The sequence below is a fragment of the Tetrao urogallus genome (assembly GCF_951394365.1).
Source record: "Tetrao urogallus genome assembly, chromosome: 3".
NCBI lineage: Eukaryota > Metazoa > Chordata > Aves > Galliformes > Phasianidae > Tetrao > Tetrao urogallus.
The window spans coordinates 70,737,983-70,760,063 of NC_136815.1; the positions used below are offsets into that span (position 1 = coordinate 70,737,983).

A 22,081-nucleotide genomic window follows, 5' to 3' on the forward strand; every position below is an offset into this window, starting at 1 on the left:
CCGGCGTATAGCTAGACAAAAACATAATGCAATGGGTGAAAACTCTGCTGATGGGTCAGTCTCAGAAATTTACAGTAAATGCAGTAATATCAGCCTGGTGACCAGCCACCAGTGGGGTTCCAGAGGGCTCTAATTTTGGGCCAGTTCTCTTTAATGTTTTCTCAAATTACTTAAGTGAAAAACTTGAAAGTACGTTAGTTGAGTAAGTGCAGACAACACTAAACAGAGAGGAACTGTTGACACCTCCAGGGTACAGAAACCTTGCAGAGAGGTCTTTGACAAACTACGTGGCTGGGCAACCCCCAGCCACACTAAGTGGCAGCCTTGGCTATACATACAGAGTGGGGGATGAGAGGCTGCAGAGCAGCCCTGTGGAAAGGGATCTTGGAGGTTCTGGCTGATGGCAAGCTGAATGTGAGGGAGTAGCATGCCCTGGAATCCCAGAAAGCCAACCATACCTGGGGTGCACCAGGCCCAGCACTGCCAGCAGGGCGGGGGTAGCAGCTGTCCCCTCTGCAATGTGCTGTGCAGCCTCACCTCCAGCACTGCGTGCGGGTTGGGTGCCACTGTATAGGAAGGACATCAAGCTGTAGAGAGTGTCCAAAGGAGGGCTGTGAAGATATTGAAAGGTCTGAGGGCAAGATGTATGATTAACAGCTGAGATCCCTGTGTTTACTCAGCCCAGAGCAGAGGAGATTTTTAAAATTTTTTTTATTTTTACAAAATGTGTAGGTTTTGCAGGTAGTAACAGCAATAGTATCAATTCACTGCTCAACCCAGCAATCAAAGTCTATGAAGAATGTTTTAAATGAGCACATGAAACTTGAATGAACACGTTACCCGAAATACCCAAGTATGGAAAAGTTGCTGTTATAAAGAAATTATTGCTTGTCACACAGTCTCCATAGTCTGATGAAGATGCTCAAATTTCATATTTGGCTAGAGGACATAAATTGGTCTAACACTTTACTGCACACTGCAATGGCAAGTATTCACATGAGCTGCTGTGTCTCCTTTGCTAAGGAGATACCTTCGTTAAGCCCTTGCAGACAAAACAAAACCTTAAACTGTGCACATTTCCAAACCTATTGCCTAAGTTTAGAGGAAACTGGGCCTAAACGGTTGGTAGGTCTCACACAGGAAATACCTGTATTAAGTTAAATAGTAAATTGAAAAGAAATTCAAGGGCATAATTTAAATAGCAACATTTCAAGTAATTGCTTCCACATCGTTCATTAAGAAGTATTGATAATTTAAATTTTAATGTTTAGATGAAAATAAATTCTTAGTAAATGAACTGAGATAGATATCCGTATGGCATGTTACTTGTTCCTGATCTGGTTGCTAAATTCACTGTCAAAAAGCCATTTTCCAACTCTTATAAATGTGAAGGAAACACCTGGTGAAACCTTGAGCCTATCTGCTAATAACAATGACGACAGGAGTGAATAGATGTAGCCTTTTACCTGTTAAAGAATTATTTTGGGTTGTTAATCTGCACCAATCATTTTAGCAGAACAGAAGAATAGTATGTGTTTTACAAGTATGCCAAGGCCCAGAAGTTTGTGGGCATTTCCTGGGAGTGCTGCCAACTGAATACAGCTCTTGTCCACGATATCTGCTCCTCATCTCCGAGAACTGGGAGGCAGTGATACACTGTAAGCCATACTGAGCATCTGATCTGTAAACTTGCCTCATGTACAAATCAAGAAGCCCTTTATCTTCCAGGTACCTATTCCAGAATGAGAGCATATACAGATAACATCTTTGGTCTTGTGTACTGACAAAGGGGCTAAGAACTGGAACGACATGGGAACTGAAGCCCATCTGCATTTCTATCTTCAGAAACAGCAGCTGAGCTTCCGGAGGGAATGTGGAGCACCAAACAACTTTTTCAGGTTCTGAGTGGTCTGCCAGTTGCTGAACATCTTTAGAAGCAACTGGCTGTAACTGGAGTTAACATGCCAATAGCAGTATGTGCTGGATACCTTTCAGGGTGAATATCAAAAACTTGTCACTGTTGTGCCCAAGGGTTCCACTCTAATTAGCCAGTTCAATTGAAAATAGGAAACTGGGTCTACCAATTAGATTAGCTGCTAAATAGAAAAGAGAAGAAAGGGAGCACGTGAGGAGCAAAATGCTGGCAAGCAGTTGCATTTTGCTCAATTAGCTTACTGTGATATATTGGAGAAAAAGAAATACACCAAGCAGGAAGGAAAAGAAGAGAGGGTTTGTCTTCCGATTGAAAAATTGGAGAGGACATAAAAAATAAAAACAATTTATTTACTGTTCTCTGCCTACTGAACATTGCTGCAGCTGCTGCTTTTCTGCTGCTGAAAGCCAAGTGGCTGCCCAGGCACGGCAAGGAATTCGACCTTCTCAGCATGAATAAAGGAAACACTAGGAAACTTTGTTCCACGTTGGTCAGTTCTTTCCCACTGTAGCAGCTCCTGGGAGGAGGCAAGCTCCTAGGAGATGGCAATTCATGATCTCTCACTAATTCTCACTAATTCACTAAGATAAATCAATGTCGGGAATAACATCTGTTGCTACTGCCTAGTGAACAGTATAACCAACTAGGATGACAATTTTGGCTGGTTGATATGAAGGAATAATAAATTCTCACCTAGAAGCTGACCTCCTTAAATAAAACCATTCTCTTACTGATCTGACACATCACAATTTATGCATAGAGATCACAAGCAATAGTGAAATAACTGTTGCAAGAGAGGAATATACAAAAATAACCAATCTGGAGACAAAGAACTGATAAAAACAAAGGAATGGAGAAATCATTATACATGTACGTATTTAAAAATAAATAAATCAAACTGTAAACTGCGGCTTTGATACCAGAAATCACCTGGGACAACAGCTGGTGATGATGGGGTACCATCTGTGGATCTCAACAAGTCTCTTCAGGAGTTTGAAAGCCTTTTTCTGAGCAAACCCATTATTTCTGAATGAAACAAATCCTAGGGATCTGTCTGTATACTCATACAGTCTAGTTAAAAACATTCGCCTCACTGCAGAACAGCCTTTACTGGTACCTTGACTGAAAATCCCGTGTTTTGAAAGTGGCTCTTTGTTGAACTCTCAAGTGAACCTGGAAAATCTTGAGGTCCAGCTGTAAATCTTACCTAACTTACACTCTTTGCCTTTCAAAGCAGTGAAGTCAGCAGGCACTGAATGCATTTGGGGAAACATCAACTTCATAGATTGTATGACTCCAGTCATACAAAACCAGCAAATGCAGTAGGCTCATAGGTTCCTATGAAAACTAATTCACTAGGACCATGTGCAAAAGTATTGTAAATATACATACATATTTTTTAAATTGGAAGTTTTTAAATGGCTCAAACTGAAACTTGGTTCTGTGCACAGAAAATAATTTGGTTTGTTTGTTGCAAAAGGAGTTACTCACATTTCTTCAGTCCCTGTTAGAAGATACTGATTGACAGAAGTGATACAGACATAGGCATCCAAGATGTTTTCCAATCTGGGCAACTCAAAACCAGCATGCTGATGAAGACACATGAATACAAGTACACAAGTGGAGAACTGATTTAAATGATCTCTTCTGGAAGATAATTCCTGAAGCAGGATGCCATTTGTTTCATTCTTCACTTTTGATTGACTCTTCAGTTTGTCTGCATTCGTAGTTCACAATTCTATGTATGGCCTTTCTGTGCTACTTTGTGCCTGTTCTTGCACACTATTTTGACAGCTGATTGTAAGCAAGCACGTAAAATTAACGATTACTGTTTAAGAAGAAGGATAACTGTCTTCTAGACTTTGGATTGCTTTGATACTAAGGGAACAGTTTTCTCACAGGTGTAGTAAAGGGGTGTGTCTACAAGCTTGGTATAAGAAAGGGGCATACAACTGCCTGCTAATCTGTTGGCTATCACCAACATAATAGCTTAGATTAATTGGTGAGCTATTTTTGAGCCTTCATCATCATGATACAAAGCCAGTCTTCTCTGAAGCCAGTCATGGTCATAAGTCTTTAACTGTTTCAGTCCATCCAAATTGCTGGAGCCTGATTTCTTAACTTAAAATTTATGAAGACTTGCAATAGGATGGTTTTCTCGTAAAGATTAACATGTGAGTTGATAGAACGTGGAATTCAGCAAGAAGAGAACAGTGTTGAATTTTTCTCTGAGCTTTTTTTCATGAAATGCTGTTAAAGCTAAAGAAAGACTGAGTAGACATATTTAACATCAACTAAGAGGACCACATATACCGTTGCCAGTCTCTTTATCCAGAAAAAAAAACAAACAAACAAAAAAAAAACCAAACCTCAACCACATCTCTCTTATTTTAATTACTTGGAGGCATACCCTAATCAAAACTTAAAAATTCAGGGATAAACACACTGGTATACAAATGTTAAGTGATCAAGAAAATGCAAATTTACATGTTGCTATATTGTGAAGTGAGAAGCGCACTGCAGGATGTTCAAATGAAAACTGCTTTACAAACAGAACAGGAACCCATGCTACCTTGAGTATAACTGATTAAAAAGGGGGAGAAAAACACCTGTAGACTCATTAGCATGCATTGTCCTACTATTAGGATTTGTGGACATGATCCAGCCACAAAGTGATCTTACAATGAATCTACATGTTTTTTTCAGCAAATAAGTTTAATTCTTTCAGCAAGGCTCTGAAGCGATATGCACATTTCTACCTAAGAAATCTTGGACATGTAGGAAAGTACAATTTGAAAGAGCAAGGTAGCCTAAATGTTAATGCTAATGACTGAAAATCTGAAATTAGAGTGTGCATGTGTGTCCATTTACATATATGCATACTTTCTTAGTGTAAGAACAAGCATTTTTTAACATGTAGACAGCAAAGGCAATGGAATGTCTTGTCTGAGATGGAGCCAAATAGCTCAGCTGCCAATAATTGTACAATAATGCAGAATTATGAGCGCCTAAGTGTAAAAAGCAAAACCGACACTTCATTAGGCTGAGGTTAGTCAACAGATGGCAGATAGACCACCAATAGTCATTAAAACATCAGACGGGTGGTATAATTTCTACACATAACAGAAGTGTCCTTGACATTGACAAGTCAGTACATGCCATGTAGCAGTACTGGGAGCTGGATTTTTATAGAGATATCACATCACTGAAGTGGTAAGAATTAAAAAAAAACAAAAAACAAAAAAACAAAAAAAAATGTAGTTTGGCTATAAATAAAATCAGGATGGTTAACTTTTTTGGTAAACAACATGCAAAAACACAAAAATTGGTCCATAGGTTATTAAAAACTTGCTTCATCCCCTGCTGAAGATTTGACAGTCATGAGCACACAAGCAGGCAAACTTCAGTTGTAGTGGCCATCAAATTCTGGCCAGATAAAGTTTTCAACTTAATTGCACTAAACCTATCCTTTCAGGCATTAAGAGTACCTATGAAATATTATGCTCTGGTAGGTGCCGGCAGTGCTGCTCTAAGTTTATAAGAAATGTAGGAATGCTAAAGTCTTATCAGTGGAAATAAATGAAAAATATTTTCAAGTACACTGGCAACATACTGCACAGATGATAGATAGTTCATCTATTATCAGATACCAAAAAAAGTCTGTTTTTCAGAAAAGTAGAAAAACTGATAAAGAGTCAAAAGCTGAAGTTTCAAAAACTCATGAAATTTATAGAATCATAGAATGGCCTGGGTTGAAAAGGACCGCAGTAATCATCTAGTTTCAACCCCCCTGCTATATGCAGGGTTGCCAACCACCAGACCAGGCTGCCCAGAGCCACATCCAGCCTGGTCTTGAATTCCTCCAGGGACAGGGCATCCACAGCCTCCTTGGGCAGTCAAGCTGTTCCAGTGTATCACCACCCTCTGTGTGAAAAAATTCCTCCTAATATCTAACCTAAACCTCCCCTGTCTCAGTTTAAGACCATTCCCCCTTGTCCTATCACCATTTACCCTCATAAACATACTATAAGGGGACCACATAGACTTATTAGTACTCAAGACAACTGCAGTGCACTTTCAAAAAGACATGGAAGCTACCGCAGAAAATGTGGAGATAATAACTGAAACTGTTAGAAAATGGCTCAGTGCAAATCTGCAGATAACAAAGATGCATCTTGTGCTTGGAGAAAAATTTGAAGTTGACAAATGTTTCTATAACTCAAGAGCAATGTAGATAAGAACCCAGATAGCAACTTGGAGGTGCTACACATTAATAACTTTGGTTGCTTTCCTTAGCTGTTACAAACTTGAAAGAAGCCTTGTCATCCCAAAAACACAATAACAACTGGTATGGCATTCTCTACTAACTTTTCACAAGCACTTCTGCATTATAGATTCATTTGGAACCTGCCAAAAGCCTGCTACAGAAACATATTAGTAAGAAGCAGTTCGTAGGGGCTGGCTAGGTTGAAGGGAAGTTCACATATATTTTCCTTTAAAATGTCCAAGTGGAACTCTCGTCCTCACACTGTCTCAGTCTGTTTTAGTTTGTAAAATAAAAGCGGGTAGTAAAATTTGAGAATGACTGTGAGAAGTGAACTATACTGCAAAAAACTGTCTGTTGACTCCTTTTTCCTTCCCTTAATTAAAGGCTTTTTTTTCAATTCTGAGCAATGAGACAACTATGACCACGCAGACAGATCAGTGTTATCTCCTGTCTGATGCTCAACCAAATGAAGGAGTTTCAAGCTTACTTCTGAAAGCTTGCAAATATCAGTGACTTAAAATCAAGCTGTTGCTCTTCTTTATTTACTGTCTTACAAAAACGAGGCAATCTTTGTCTTCATTAAGCAGACAGCAAATGGTGAAGGAAAAGAACTTGTGCAATATCCAGCTTCCATATTCCTTTAGGGCTGAAACATGAGGTGATGTGGTACTTCTTGATCTGGATACTGTACATGCTTATTTCTTCACAAGAGATCTCTTGGCCTGGAATAGAGACCTTTGTGCATTGATATAACAGTTTTAGAATGGCTGCTCAACACACATGAAAAGTATAGGACATACAAATGAAACAATACATATTTTACAGCTTTTATCTTTCTCAGGTGTAAATATTTTGGAACAACTTCCATAAAATAAAATGTCTTTATATATATATGTGTGTGGGTGTGGGTGCGTGTGTACATTCACAAAATAGAGATTATTTCAACTTATTTAATAAAAAAACCTGGTAAGTAATTAAAAAAAAAAAAAGTCTCTCAGTCAATATTGATGTTTAGCAGGTCACAGTAGCCTTAAGATCTTTTATTAAACAAGAGTATTTTTCTTCTACTGAGTTTACCACTGTAATTGGTGCAAAGACAATTGTTGACTGAGAAAAACTGAGAGAGTTGGAGCTGAGGGTGAAGAACAAGGCTATTCTATAATGCCAAGCTTCCAATGTATGCAAACTCACACAACTTTTCCATATGTAACATTCTTCACATAGACAATTCATACTCTCCCCTCATCTTCCTGAGAAGTTACAAGCCTAACATTATCATGAAAAACTGGACTAAGAAACTTGATTCCCTGAAGTCACAATATTAATACCTTGTGCATGATATCCGTACTTAATTAAAAGTGTTTAGTAACTCAACCAGAATATCATTTTCCTATCTTTATCAATTTAATTTATTCTTCAGTAAATGCTGTATCATGAACGTAAGCACGAACACAACTACTGCTATGGTCCTTCTGAGCACTGCAAAGGCTATGAATGCATTTGGCTGTTGAAGGTATCTCTGTGAGGACCACCTCTAGTGCAGGTAAAGAATGTAAAGTGCAACCACTTTATATCAATCAATGCATGAAACAAAATCCTCAAAGCTGGGAACTGTTCCAGATTCCCCCAGTTTTGTATAGATGAGAGGCTCTTCCAGAGGGAGGCATGGCTCAGGTACCCATGTAGTAAACAATAGAAGCATCTTCTGCTATTCAGCAGGTAGAGACGATAGTGGAAGGACAAACTTCAGTCGCACAGCCTTCAAAATTTTTCAAACAGGCCTTGGCTTTCCAGCAGCCACTGGCAATCAATTGTGCAGTTTGTTGGATGAACAACGAGGTGGGAAAAAAAAAACAACACCACAGAACAAACAAACAAAAAGGCCGCATCCCCTTTTCAAATAGCTGATGGACAGAACAGTCTTTCAAAGCCACTAGTGGCATAACTGACCTCAAATGACAATCTACAACATCTACAACATTATTAATTAATTTCCATAATTGCACATAATAACAGTCAATTTAAATCCTGAAAACAAATAATTTTGAGTACCACCTTGCTCTGAAGAAACTAAGAGCTTGAATTATGGAATTTCCAGGAGATCCATTTTTTCTTTATTCATTATATTAACCCTTTTCATTCACTGATCTCATTGTCTTTCGTTCTCATGCAGTTTATTCTGTGCTGGTGTAGAATATTATCAAATTCCTGCTCCCAGGTCTGCTTCTGGCTTGCTCAGGAGCAGAAGCATTTATTCCAGTTGGTTTCTGCTTGATGGCTGCTGCTAGGCCAGCTAGAAAGGAATTCACATTGCAACTGCTTCTGCCAGCGGGATGCTAATTTGAAACATTTTCCTGTGCCCACAGCCTGAAAGAAAAACATTAAAAAAATTCTTTTCAGTCAAACTAATCTCATCTCTGTAGGAGAAATTAGGGTAAGGATGGTTGCACAAAAGCTTTTTCAGCAAGCTGCACAACCTCAACTTAACACAAACCTTGGAAAAACATGGTCCACATCACCTGTCTGTGATAAACTAACAAAGCCACATTTTCTCTTAAGTTACATTTGCTTTAACACTTATCAAAGGCTCAAGAATCTAATTCTTGAAGCCATATGATTTTCAGCTGGACATAGCAATGTTTCTTATGATTTACTACAAGCGCTTGAGAACTGTTCTTCAGTTTTATCAGTTCCTGAAGGTGCTCAGCAGCCTTCTTCAACACTCTTCCTCCAACTTCTCCTTCAGATAACTTTACTGTGGTAGTGCAACATGAGGACCACTGCTGCACCAGGACATGCTTTAACCAGGCACTCAATTGCACTTTCTATCACGACTTGTTTGCTTACTTTATGTTCATTTGACTTGTCCACGATACAAGACATTTTGATGTTTCCTTGACATAACTGAAAAAAATAAATAGTCACAATAAATGTGTTATTTGAAAATGACTTCATAGAATCAAAGAATGACTCAGGAAAGAGTGGACCTCAAAGATGATCATCTCCAACCCCCTGCTGTGGACAGGGATGCCTCCCACCGGACCAGGTTGCCCCGGGCCCCATCCAATCCATGTCCTCCATTCGTGTCCGAGCCGTGAGAGCCGACTCACAACGAAGGAACACAGCACTCCCGCCCGCTGGGCGCTGCGTCGTGTCCCGCGCCCGGTCCTCCCGTGGATCCGACCCCTAACAGCCGTCTCCCTGCGAACCTCAGCTCGACCTGCCCACAACCACAAGCCTGCAACAGGCGCTGCGAGAAGAGGGGGAAGCCGAAAGCGGCTAAAAATAAAAGGATGACATAATCCAACCCGCAGACCCCGCCTGGCTCTCGGTGACCGCCGGGACGGACTCCGCACCCCCACCCGGCCGCAGCCAATAGGGAGCGGTTTCGGCAGCAGCACAGCCGTGGTGCCGCCCCCTCCCGACCACTGCCGGACGGAGCCGGAGATTCCCGAGCTTTTCTCCCCCCCCGCCACCCTTGTTTCTCGGGCGGGGTCGCGCTTCCTCTCCCGGTTCCCCTCCCAGGCAAGATGGAGGACGGCAGCTGCTGCGGCCACCGGCACCGCCGTGGTTAGCGCAGCCGCTCGGAGGAAGGGAAAAAAAAAAAAAAAGAGGCTGGGAGCATCCCTTTCTCCTCCCCCCGACTCCGCGCTGCGCTGACTGCTGGCCCTCCCCATGCCGTCCTCCTCCTCCTCCTCCTCCTCCTCCTCCCGCAATTGTCTGCGCTCCGGCTGCCGCCCGCCCGCCCGCCCCGGCTCGCTGCATGCACACGCCGCCTCCTAGGTGGCTGCGGGGGGTGGGCGCTCCCGGCGCTGCCATTCCGCGCATACCTTCATGTCCCTGCGGCCGGCGGCAGCCGCCCCCGCCGCGCATCGCTCGCCCGCTCCGCTCCGGCTGCCGCCCTGAGAGCCGCGCCCGCGCCGAGGTGAAGGCGGCGGCGGCCGCACAGGGGAGCGGGGCGGCGGAGGTGGCTGCGGCGGGTCTCAGCCGGAGGAAGCGCCGCCGCACGCCGCAGCCATGAGCAGCGCCGCCACCGCCGCCTCCACCGCCGCGGCCAGCACGGCCGGCAGCGGCGGGGGAGAAGGGGCCGAGGAGGCGGCCAAGGACTCGGCGGACATCGCGGCGTTCTTCCGATCTGGTGAGCGGGGCGGCGGCGGCCGGGGAGCGGCTTTGTCAGGTGCCCTGTGGCGCCCAGGTGGCGGCCGCGTGGGGCCCCGCGTGTCGCGGGCGCTCCGCGGAGCCGGATGCTACCCCGAGGCGGTGCCGCCGGTGACAGGTGCGGCTCTGGGCGGGGGGCTGCGCACGGCGGCCGGCCCGCTACGGGAGCCGGGGCCGAGGCCAGGGCAGCCCTGGCTCCCGAGGGGGGTAAAGAAAACGCGGGGAAGGGGGGGTGGGGAGAACGACGAGGGGGCGGCGTGCCGCAGGGCTGCGGGCTCCGGGCGAGAGGGAGGTGACGCGGCTTTGAAAGGCGGCGGGAGGGGGGAACGAGCCGCTCCGGCGCTCTCTGCCCGCGCCCTCGGGAGGCCCTCCCGCTGCGCCGAGCCGTTGACAGGCCGCCGGGATCAAACATGGAGGCCGCTGCCTCGCTCCGTGCTCGGCCCGGCACGCAGCCGTCCTGAGGGAGGGAGGGACGGAAGGAGGGGGCTGCCCGCACGGTGTCCCCGGTAATGGCGGCTCCGCGCCCCCCGGGCAGCCCCCGGGCGGGGCGGGAGGGCCGGGCCGGGCGCTCGCTGCCTTCGGCTGCCTAAAAAGGAGCGGCGTGCGGGGAAAATGCAGACTCACCGGCCGAGAGATGGGGGATCGCCGCCTCGGCGTGTGAAAATAAAGATGACGGCTGTAATAGTAATGAGAATAATAAAAGCCGCGTTAATGTGGTTTTTAAGGGAAGTCCGTGACGGAAGTGGGATGCGCAATCAGCGCCGTTTGCTTGAAGGAGGATGGAGGAGGAGGTGCGATCGCACCAGGGATCTCCGAACGGGACTCGGGGCTCGGGCAGAGGTCGGAGCGGAGGGCTGAGAGCCCTCGGAAGGCTCCGCGCTTCCCCGGAGGCTCGTTCGGCACGGCAGCGTCGAGCGTGGAGGGAAGGGAGCTCATTGTTGGCCCCGGCGCTTTGGTCGTGCGGGAAGGACCGATCTTTGTCGTTCTCGGAAAAATGACGTTGAAAGCAAAACGATGGGCCCCCGTAGTAGACGTGTGTACAGTTACAGATGGGTACGTGCTGTGTAGTAATCCTGCAGTTCTGGGCGACCCTGCCGGCTGTATTAATAGGCGTCTGTGTGTGGGCAGGGGGATGACACAGACTTGATGAGCTCGTCGGTGGTGCGGTGATGGCTTCTGATGCTGATAGCTTCTGATGGCTTCTGATGCTGATAGCTTCTGATCGTAGGGAAGTTGCGTTGAGCTTGGTCTTGCAGCAGCAGAAAGTCTTAAAGCGGTAGAAAAAGACGTGTCAGATGTTTACTGAAGAACTCTTAGAGCATATTTAACAACTGGGATTCTCATTTTTGTATGTACATGTGGAGCTGATCTGGTTGAGTTGGACTGTGGAATACACTGAGAAATGTTCTGGCATTTCAGTGGGTGTTTGGTATTGGGAAGAGCTTGTTAAACTCTGCATCCCTCTGTGATCTGCTCTTCTGTAAGAAAATGGCCCGTTATGAGATCTGGGTACCTCCCTTTTGTTTGGGCAGGAGGTGCAATTTTTTTATTTCAGTGCAACACAATGGATGCAGCAATCAATGAACAAGCATAAGGCTTAGTTTGCTGTACGTGGGAGCATACAAAATATTTTTCTCTTGACAGCATTTACAATGACAAATGCTTCCTTTTTCCTGTCACTTGTAAGAGAATGTCAGCAAAGCTGTAGCAGTTATTTAAAAGAAAAAATGAGTAAAAATGTTACTGTGTTCACCAGGATGAAAAAAAAAAAAAAAACCAACTCAAAAACCCACAATGCCTGAACAATCAGCTGTAATCTAAGGTCAGTACACTGCTCAGTTGTACTGCCAGGGGGATGGCTGGCTTTCCTCCTTTCCTTTTGTAAGACTAAGCGTGAAGTAGAATTAAGAGCTTAAGGAATGAAGTTTCAGTATGTGAAAGGTGTTTCATTAGTATATTGAACAGTGTCTGTATTCACTTGAAACGTATACATTCCTAGTTTTTGATTTGGTTATGTAAATGCAAACTCACCCTGAGTTGTAGAAATTGGTTGTGATTGAAACATAAAGAAAGATTACTTGAAGGAAGAAGCTGAGTGAGGCAGTAGTATGAAAACATAATGTCTTGAATTCAAATTTAAAGTTGAACATGTTGGAATTGCAAAGACTAGAGGCAGCTTACTTTCTGTTTGTTATCTAAATCTCATTAATTGAAGTTGAAAAGACAAGAACAGTTTGTTAGATCTGTCACCTTCTTTGTAGAAGGATTGAGAATAAAACTGCTGAGAAACAGAATTGGTGCTGAGCAAAGTGATTACATCCTGACTGAGAAAACACTGTAGGAAGTGCCTTTCTGTTCTATGGGTAAGCTAGAGATTAGAGATAACAGTGTAAACTGACAGGATAGTTTTGAGCTGAAGATGTATAGACAAGCATCTTATTAAAAAGTACATTTGTGTGACTTGAAATGATTAATAAAATATATTACAGTGAAACTTCATTATTATTATTATTATTATAAAATGGGTAGAGCAGACTAAGGGTCTGTAGCAGGTTGTTGATTCATCTGTTAGGTATACGAGATCTATTCCGCATCAAAGTATAAAGATAAAATGTATTTCAGAATGTATTCTAATATCCAACTTAAAATCATGTACATTTTGAAGGGCTGAAAACAGCTAGCATGTGAGTGTGCTTCCAGAAAAGATATGTACAGAGCAGAACTGGGAGTCTGTCATCAAGGCACGGCTTACAAGGCAGTGAGCATACAGAAAGTCTGGGTTCTTTTTCATTGCTGTTTTTAAATCATTGCATCTTTACGGCTTCAAGTCCTTAATGCTTTGGGAAGGTGGTGCCCCCACCAACCAGCACCTTTGGAATGTACAAATTAGGGCTGCCAATTAATCATGCTATTGTAACATCATCCTCCAAACTGTTTTTGCTAGTCGACGTTAATGAATTCTGCCTTTAAGCATAAAGAATGAAAGGTTGTGGTTTTCTTTTCTTTTTTTTTTTTTTTTTTAACTACTGTCTTGGCTAAGTAAATGAGATATTGATTGTACATTTACAGTTAAGTTTATCTTTGTGGAATGGTGAAGATATCTCTGAATACTAAAGGATGCAAGGCTTACAAACATCTCAGTCAACTCTTGACTGGGTGATACAGCAAGTACCTTTTATAAATGTCCATGATAAATCTCAGTGGAAGCACACACAAGTTACTGACTGATAACTCATTGCTGTTTTGCAATGAAAGTGGATTAGTTATTTCCTGTACTATAAATTGAGTGCCTTCAGCAGCCTGTGAAGTAACTTCATGTATGAATGGATGGTGCAGTTTTTGAAGCCATTGAGAAGGTTCTGATTGTTGCCACCATTTATTACAGCTCATATCATGTTTCTAGGTGCAGCAACATTTACATTTTGAGTAAGGGGTGCAGAACTTTGGGAAAAGACAGCAATGTCTGAAAAACAAAGGGAAAATAAGACACTCGGGAAGTCTTGGCAGCAGGATGATTGTCTACTCAAACTTAGCCAGATAACATCCGAATATAACTGTCAAACATAGTTCAAAACTCGATCAGAGAAAACACAATGGTGGAAGACTTTCTGTGTAGAAATGAATCTCCACAGCTGGCAGCAGTCCTTTATCAGGAGGGGGAGTATGTGTCTAGGATGAAAGTGGAGCGGGTCTTGGGAACAGTATCCCAAATACAGCATCCATGGGCCACCTCTTCCTGAAGGGAAGACAAAGATGAAGGTAGTTGTCAGAATCATTTAGAACGTTGTACACTTCACGCTTCCTTCATGTGCTTTTTGATGTAAGCTTCACTTTTAAACTTAGCGTTGAAGTATGTGTAGACGCTAAAATGCTTATGTGAATATTTTAGGAAAATGGGATGCAGAAATCTTGGGTGATTATGGACATGGAGCTGAAGACTTCTGCAAGTACTGGTGGCTTGAGAGACTTTGAGTAACCTGCTTAAAGTTCGAGTTCAACCAAGTCTGCCTATTGCAGTCTAGGCAGATAATTGCTTGATTAGGTGAGATCATATAAGAAGTATTAATGACTATCATAAAAATATATAATTGATTTTTTTTCCTCTTAAATAATAATTTTGTGGCTTTCTTAGTTTTCCCGAACAGTGCTTAAATGGTAAAGGTAAAACCTAAACAATTTATTCAGAAATTAAAGGCAGGAACTGTGTTTAGTTTCTTCCTGTTCACCTTGTTTTATGCATTCTTGTCTTGTTTGCTTTACACTGGTTGTGATAGTGGCTGGGAATGTTGACTGTCTGTAGTAGATACTATTGAAAGTGCTACCAAAGCAGAAAATGTCTTCTAGGGAGACAGAGAGAAAAGAGAAGGACTTTTATGGAGAAGAAAAAGCATATGTGCTATTGAAAGGCAACAAACTCTTTCATGAGTAGTACTAATCAAAAGTATGCTACCTTTTAGATCATGGGCAAAATGGTTTTTATACTAGGCATCAAATGGAAAAAGCAAGTCCAGTTTTCAGCTTACATCCATGGAGCAGAACATGCAATGTATGAAATTCAGGTAGTGCCTTTCTAAGAAGGTTCATCCATCTCCTGCTGATACGTAGTAGCTAACTTACAGTGAATGTAGTCATTGTGGTTGTGTGGGTTACTTGGCATGGCACCTGCACTAGCTACAGAGTAGCAACAAACATCTAATAAGAATATCCAGTAGCAAAACTAAAAGCCAGGCATTGGCAAGCAACCCTGGTGGTACCCCACGTGCTACCTCCATGCTGTCCTCTGCAAATATTCATTCATGGCCTTGTGGCTTTCAGGTGCTGGGGGTATATTTAGGGGTTTTATGAAGTGGTGAGGAATGCAGACAGTATAAGCTAAGAAGCAAATCAGCTGTTGCTTTTCAAGAATCTGTTACTTTGTCCTCTGAATTTCGGCCGTTGAGAAGGTTAAAGCAAAGCAGTGTTGCTGCCATTAGTCCTGGCTGATCCAAGCTGAAAATGAAGTGGGCCCTCTTGGGAAGTTTTGAGTCCAATTTCAGCAGCATCCATTTTAGTAAGATGGTTGGAGGGTTGTTTTGAGGAAGAGAAATAGAAATGTTGCAATTTGATAGTTGCTGATCTATTGTATGCAAGACTAAAATAACTACAGAAACAGTACGGTGGAGATGTTAGCCTGGGAATGGTGGTGTTGGGTTGACATTTCCTGGAAAGGAGGACAGAGCATTTCTGTGTGAAATGCAGCAGCTGTTGTGCAGCTTTGTTTGGTATGGAACAGTCAAACTTGTTGGGATACTGAGGGTTAGTAGATTTTGTGTGAAAGAGTCAGGAGTCATGAACATTTCTAAGCGGGAACAGAATTACTCATAACATCTGTGATAGCTGGCAGATGATGAACTAAATACATGTTTGAGGTAGAAGGTAAATGGGAGCTAGAGAAAAGCCAGGCCCGTTCTTGAGAGGTGTACATTTGAGCAGTCATAAAGCACTGATGTGCTCAGAATACACATGCTTAAAAAGGAGCTGGCAGAATTAGAAAGACAGTTGGTGCTAAGACTTTCTCTAATTGCAGAGCTCCATCACTGTGTATACAAGGTGGCTGTAAACTTTTATTAAAGAAATGTCTTCTCCCTAGCTAAATGTTCTACAGAAACAGGTATGAAACGTCCAACTGAAATTTCAAATGGCTTCCAAAAGTTTTTCCAGTGTAAAATGCTCATGTAAATAAATAAAATCTAAACAAGGGTAAGGAATTTTTTTTCTACTCCAATATAAGGATATTACTATTGATCTACTGTCTTTCAATTAAGAAAAGAATTCTAATGCCAACAAGTGGGCCTGTTTAGATGCAGACTTCAGTCAGGATTAAAATGCACTGGTTTTTCCTTGCAGCTTGAGGAAGGAGATGAGATCACTGAAATAGCTGTTTGTGGTCAGCAGAAGTGTTAAAATAGGAAAAACACAAACTTTGGAAATGCTTTTGGGGGGATGAGGTGGGATTCTTTTGAAGTTGAGTGGTGATTTTAATGAGAACAAAGCAAACTGATTCTCCTTCCTTGTGAGAAACAAGCTTAATATTAATTAATTATTTAACAAAAGGGCTACTGGTCAAAATAAAAATGAAGGTCACAATAGGCTATTTTCAAACTATTCACTAAAATAATTACATCTAATTGCTTCTCCTCATAAAGAAATATGTTTGATTTGGAGAAATTTCACATATTTTCTTGGTGCAGTGAAATCAAAAAGTAGATTACTGGTGAAGTAATAGGCATGATCTGCAAAGCTGAGTCATGTTCCTTCAGGAAAGATACTGCTGTTTTGAGAAAACAGATCACTTACCAAGTAGTGAGGAGGAGGAATTGAAATGACAAGGAACAACTCAAGTGCTTTTACCAGTAGACACTACAATAGGTGAGAGCCTCAGTTTGAGTCTCTAGAATAGATTGGTATATCCTTACTTAAAGAGGAGGGTCATTAATGAGTTGTATCCACAGGGTCTCACTTAACAGCCTATGTGGCAAGAGCCTGTAGACTCAGCTGTAAGGATGCAGAGCCCCTTCCAATGGCTCTTCTGAAACTGCAGCAGTGGATCCCAGCTGCTTGTGGTTGCATGGAGGAGAAGATGACTTAATTGTCTTTGGGCATTTGCTTAAAAAATAGGGCTGGTTTCCGTGGTTGTTGAATGTAGTCTTCTCAAAACATTTGGTCAGATTTGTTTCTTCAACTTATGTCATTATTAATGGCATGCATAAGTGGCAGTAGCCCTGGTTGTTTTTTAAAAAGGCACTGCAAATATCAAACAGGTTTTCCTAGTGAGCAATGCTGACTTGTGCATCTTGCTGGTACTTTGAATGTGATGTTTCTAACCTGGACCTTACTGAACAACTGAGATCAGTATTACTGCTTTGCAGTGCTTGTTTTTTTTTTGTTTTTTTTTTTTTTGTGTCTTGTTTTGTTTTTTCTCTCCCTCCTAAGGAGGAAAAAAGTCCTCTGCAGGAAGGTAAGAAAATTCCTGAAAAAGTATTGTGTTTTTCAAGACCAAAGATGTTCAGAAAGCAAGATGAAAATGATAGAAACTAGCTGTAGGTTTTCAGCACTCGAAATATGCAAGTGGATTGCTTTGTTTGGTATGTTTTCTGTGGAAGTATTTCAATAGAGTGCACAAATAATTCCTACAATTCTGTGTAGGAGTCAGGTTAATATTTGCCAGTTTATACAATGGCCAGAATGTGAAGCTCAGATTTGGGAAGGTTTGTTTTCTGAGATGTCATGGGGGTGTATAGATGGATGTATGCCTGTGCGTATGCTGGCAAATAGTGTTCTGTGTGGCTTAAAAACTGAGTTTGTGTGATGAATCTTTTAACAAGAAGTTGGGGAAAATATGCTGGGCAGTAGACATCTAGCAGTACTATTGTGACTAATGGTGCTCTAGTTCTACTCTGCCTTGAAGATGTCCAGAGATTAACTACTCTTGTTTCTTTGTTGTCCTACTATGTATGTGGGCAATAATAGTCAACATTGAAGTGTCTGCAGACTGTGTGAACAGCCAACAATGCGTTTTGTAGTTAGATTTGTACATAACTGCTTAGCAATTGAAAACTGAGGGTCTGGGATCATAGTGAGATTTTGTAAGTGCTGAAAATGAACAGGGAAGTACACTGCAGTCAGTATGGCTCTTAAGGACATGTTACATATCTACTGTGTAGTTCATAACCTCACTTCTTGCTTAGAAGAGCAAATTAAAATTTAAAACTTTTATTTATTTTTTTTATAAGAAATTTCCACATTTCTGTGCATCAGTAAAACCTGCAGCCTTATGAGATGCTTTGTCAAGATATTCAGTCAAAGGTTTTCCCTGAGCTCTGTGATTGTCATATAGCTGGTAAATTTCTTTGGGGCTGTCGAACAACAAGAGTTGTTATTGCAGAGATTTCCTGAAAAAAACTATCTGACATTGTAGTCTTAGAGACTGCTTGTTTCCAAAGCCAAAACAGATGTTAAATGTTTGGATGAAATGAAGTGACATGTCTTAAAATTTGGCCAAGACAATAAAGGAAGGATACATCAAGAATGATAGGAGAATACATAAGGAACATCACAAGAGTTGAGTTAGAATAAATGGGCTGTTTAAATACTAAACATTACTTAGCTAACCTCTTAAACTATACAGTGAGCTGTGCTGTAGCCACTGTGTAGACTTGGCTTTGTGCTATTGAATAGAATTTTCTAGTGGAGCATTAAGGTAGTAAGGCCTTTGCTTTCCAAATGTTTTGCATGCTACCAATTTCTGAATGTGTTGAAGGCAATCATTATATCATTTCCTGAGAATATAAGAATGCTCCACCCTCTTCTTAAAATTTAGGCTGAGGTTTAAAATGTCATGGCCTTTTGTAATTCTTCTGGAATTAGAGAAATTAATACATGCAGTTGAAAATACAGGAAAAAATGTAGAAAGCTGCCAGTATAACTGCACAAATCAAGATGTGAGTTGACTGTGGATGGTCCTATTCTATGTGAAAGCTGATAGTTTATGGTGCAGTGAAGGTCAAACTTAAGATGTTGTCAGACTCTATGTTTATGAAGCCTCCTGCTGTTACAGTGCAGAAATAAAATGGAGTATGATTTCTCTGAAAAGAAAAGAAAAAAAAAATCTGAACAGCCATTATTTTTGTTTTTGAAAAAAATAAAGCTTTAGTATCACAGAATCTTAGGGATTGGAAGAGACTTTTGGAGATAGTCTAGTCCAACCCCCTGCTAAAGCAAGATTCCCTAAAGTAGGTTGCAGAGGGAGGCATCCAGTCAGGTTTTGAATATCTCCGGAGGAGCCTCCTCAGCCTCTCTGGGCCGTCAGTTCTACTGCTCCTTCACCTTCACAGTAAGGTATTTTTTCCTCATGTCAGTGTGGAACTTTCAATGTTCCTGATTGTTCCCATTACTCCTTGTTCTGGGCATTGCTGAGAAGAGCCTGGCCCCAACCACTTGACTCACACCCTTTAGATATTTATAAGCATTGTTAGTATTTCCTGGTCCCCTTTTGGTCTTCTCCAAGCTGAACAGCCCTGCGTCTTTAGTCTTTCCTTATAAGGGAGATGCTCCAGGTCCCTCATCATCTACTCCACTGGACTCTCTCTACAAGTTCTCTGTCTTTTTTGAAATGGGAAGCCTGGAACTGGACACAGTGCTCAAGATGTGGCCTCATCAGGACAAAGTAGAAGGGAGAAATAACCTCCCTCAACCTGCTAGCCATGTTCTTTTTAGTGCATCCCAGAATACCATTGGCCTTCTTTGCCACAAGAATGCACTGCTGGGTCATGGCCGACCTGTTGTCCAGCAGAACATCCAGGTCCTTCTCTGCAGAGCTCCACTCCAGCAGGTCAGCCCCTAACTGTACTGATGCATGTGATTATTCCTCCCCAAGTGTAGGACTCTATAGTTGCTCTTGTTGAACCTCATCAGGTTTTTTTCCTGTCCAGTTCTCCAACCTGTTCAGGTCTTGCTGAAGGGCAGCACAGACTTCTGGTGTATCAGTCATTCCTCCCAGCTTTGTATCATTGACAAACTTGCTGAGGGTGCATTCTATCTCCTCATTCAGGTCACCGATGAAGATTTTGAATAGGACCAGGCTGAGTACTGACCCCTGGGGAACAGTGTTAGCTGCATGTCTCATTATCTGAGCATTTGTCCCTAACATTTTTTTTTCTTCAACTAACTCAAATCAGACAACAAGTCCATTTTGGTTGCCTTTTGTATGTCAGATTGGTCCTTAAACAGTGGAAATGGGGTGGTTGCAGCAGTAGCTTTAACTTACGCTCTCGCTTTACATCTCTTAACATCATGTTTTGTGTGCCTCAGGTAGCTGTTTTCCACAGGTAGGGACAGTTGGATTTGAACTTCTCCTGGCCTGCAAAGTTCAGAAAGCAGATCGTTGCTGTGCATTGTTGAACTGTGTCAGGGGATTTTGTGAGGTGGGCTTCTGTAAGGATGACAACAAAGGCAACAACAGGGCATCCAAATGTATGTATGTATATTAAAAAGCCTGTTTTTCTGAAGTAGAAGGCTGCATTTGAAAGGTAAGCAAGAATACTTGCTTGACTGATTTACTTGTCTCATTAGTTGAGCAAAAAGTTGCAAACCTGAACTTTGTTTCTGTTTCCATTATGGGAAAATTTTACTGCTTGTCTGTTGAATTACAAGGTCAGCAGAGCTAAGTCAAACCTGCTTATTAAGGAAGTGATAAAAATATGAAATACAGTTTGTATAGTGGTGAAGATAGCCATTACATTCTGTTACCTGTTGTTGCAGAAAGAATAGTGTATTTTGTTGGATACTGCAAGGTTTGCAAGGGTTGTAGTCAAATTTGCTTGTCCTTAACTCAGAATAAAGGTACAAGTCAGATAACAATAAACCACTCAGCATGTGTGCTAACTTTTTTTTTGAGCTTGGAATCAAATGCATCCTTCCCTAGCCAAAGGGAAACATTTGAGAAGCTGTGACGCATTTACACAGATGAAGGAAGGAAATGTCCAAAAGAGTCAAAAGATAAAAATAGATCAGTTTACTGAGTTGAACTCTGGATGGGAATTGAAGAACTAAATATAAATCTAGATTTGCACCTTTGGGACTTACATAACTGAGTAGCATAATCCTTTCCTGTTTTTTCTTATGTTAAACATTATAGTGGACAACCTCAGGTAAAGAGTTTCGTCAAGCCTTGTGAGGTGGTTTTTAAGTGGCTTAAATGGGAGACAATGCTGAGAGTTTGATCTCCTCTTGATTATTGCTATAGCTCAGCTTTTCTAGAAAAGTGGATTAAGCATTTTTTTATGAACTCTGCGTTTGAGACGATATCTCTGGGCTTCACTGGACAAAAGCTAGTAGTTAAATAGGGCTAAGCGTCTGTGAGGTTAAAGAAAAGGGAATGATGTTTTTGCACTAGCTTCTACAAAGGAAGTAAATTCACCTCTGACCCTGATGTTATGAAACAATAAAATAAAAATAATAAAAAAGCCATCAAGTCTCCTTTGTGGTTAAGGGAAAGCAGACTAGTTCAGGGTGTTTAAAATTTGTGTAATGGAAGAGGATATTGTAAAAACTCTTCATATGCAGAGAACCATCCAAATTACTTTCCTTAGTTGATCACAGTAGTGCCGTCGAAATCAAGATAAACTTGATTTCTCTCTGGAGAAATGCTATGCTACATTTTTGGGGGTGCTGATACTTTGGGGGATAAGAAGTGTTACTGTTAAAATAGTTCACTAATATAGTAAGGTAATATAGAAGGTAATGGGAGTTTATGGATAAAAATGATAGCATCATACCCCAGGTATGGCAGGTTAGATTTTATTTAGTTATCATTTATTTATTTATCTTCCTTTTTTTTTATTTTATTTTTTTTTATTTTTAAGGTACTGCCTAGGGAAGAATGTTTACTTGACAGATGTATTCATAGTTGCAATCTTGTTTGTTTTTGTTTTGGTTTTGTTTGGTGTTCCAGAGGAGCTTAGGAATGTTTTCTCAGAGTTATTTTGGATGAATTTTCTGTCTTTGATAACTAAAATAGTATCTGTTCCAAGTAGCAATTTATCTGCTAAAGAAGTAAACAGTTTGTAGAAAAATGACCTGACTACTTACAGTAGAGCTACAGTATGTAAATTTAAACTTTGTATTTATGAAATACGTTGTGATATAGCGAAGTATTACAAATATTCATTTGTGTAATGTGGTTT

At 41.7% G+C, this 22,081-nt stretch overlaps 1 protein-coding gene across 1 annotated transcript in view; it reads left to right on the forward strand.

Annotated features, from left to right (window-relative positions):
- Positions 1-10,217: 10,217 nt before the first annotated feature.
- TRIO (trio Rho guanine nucleotide exchange factor) overlaps positions 10,218-22,081 on the forward strand; it is a gene marked incomplete at both ends in the record, with an annotated part of 224,759 nt that continues 212,895 nt past the window's right edge. The window contains one exon of the mRNA XM_079534003.1: positions 10,218-10,338. Within this exon, the coding sequence (XP_079390129.1) occupies positions 10,218-10,338 (121 nt within the window). The remainder of the gene's footprint in view (positions 10,339-22,081) is intronic.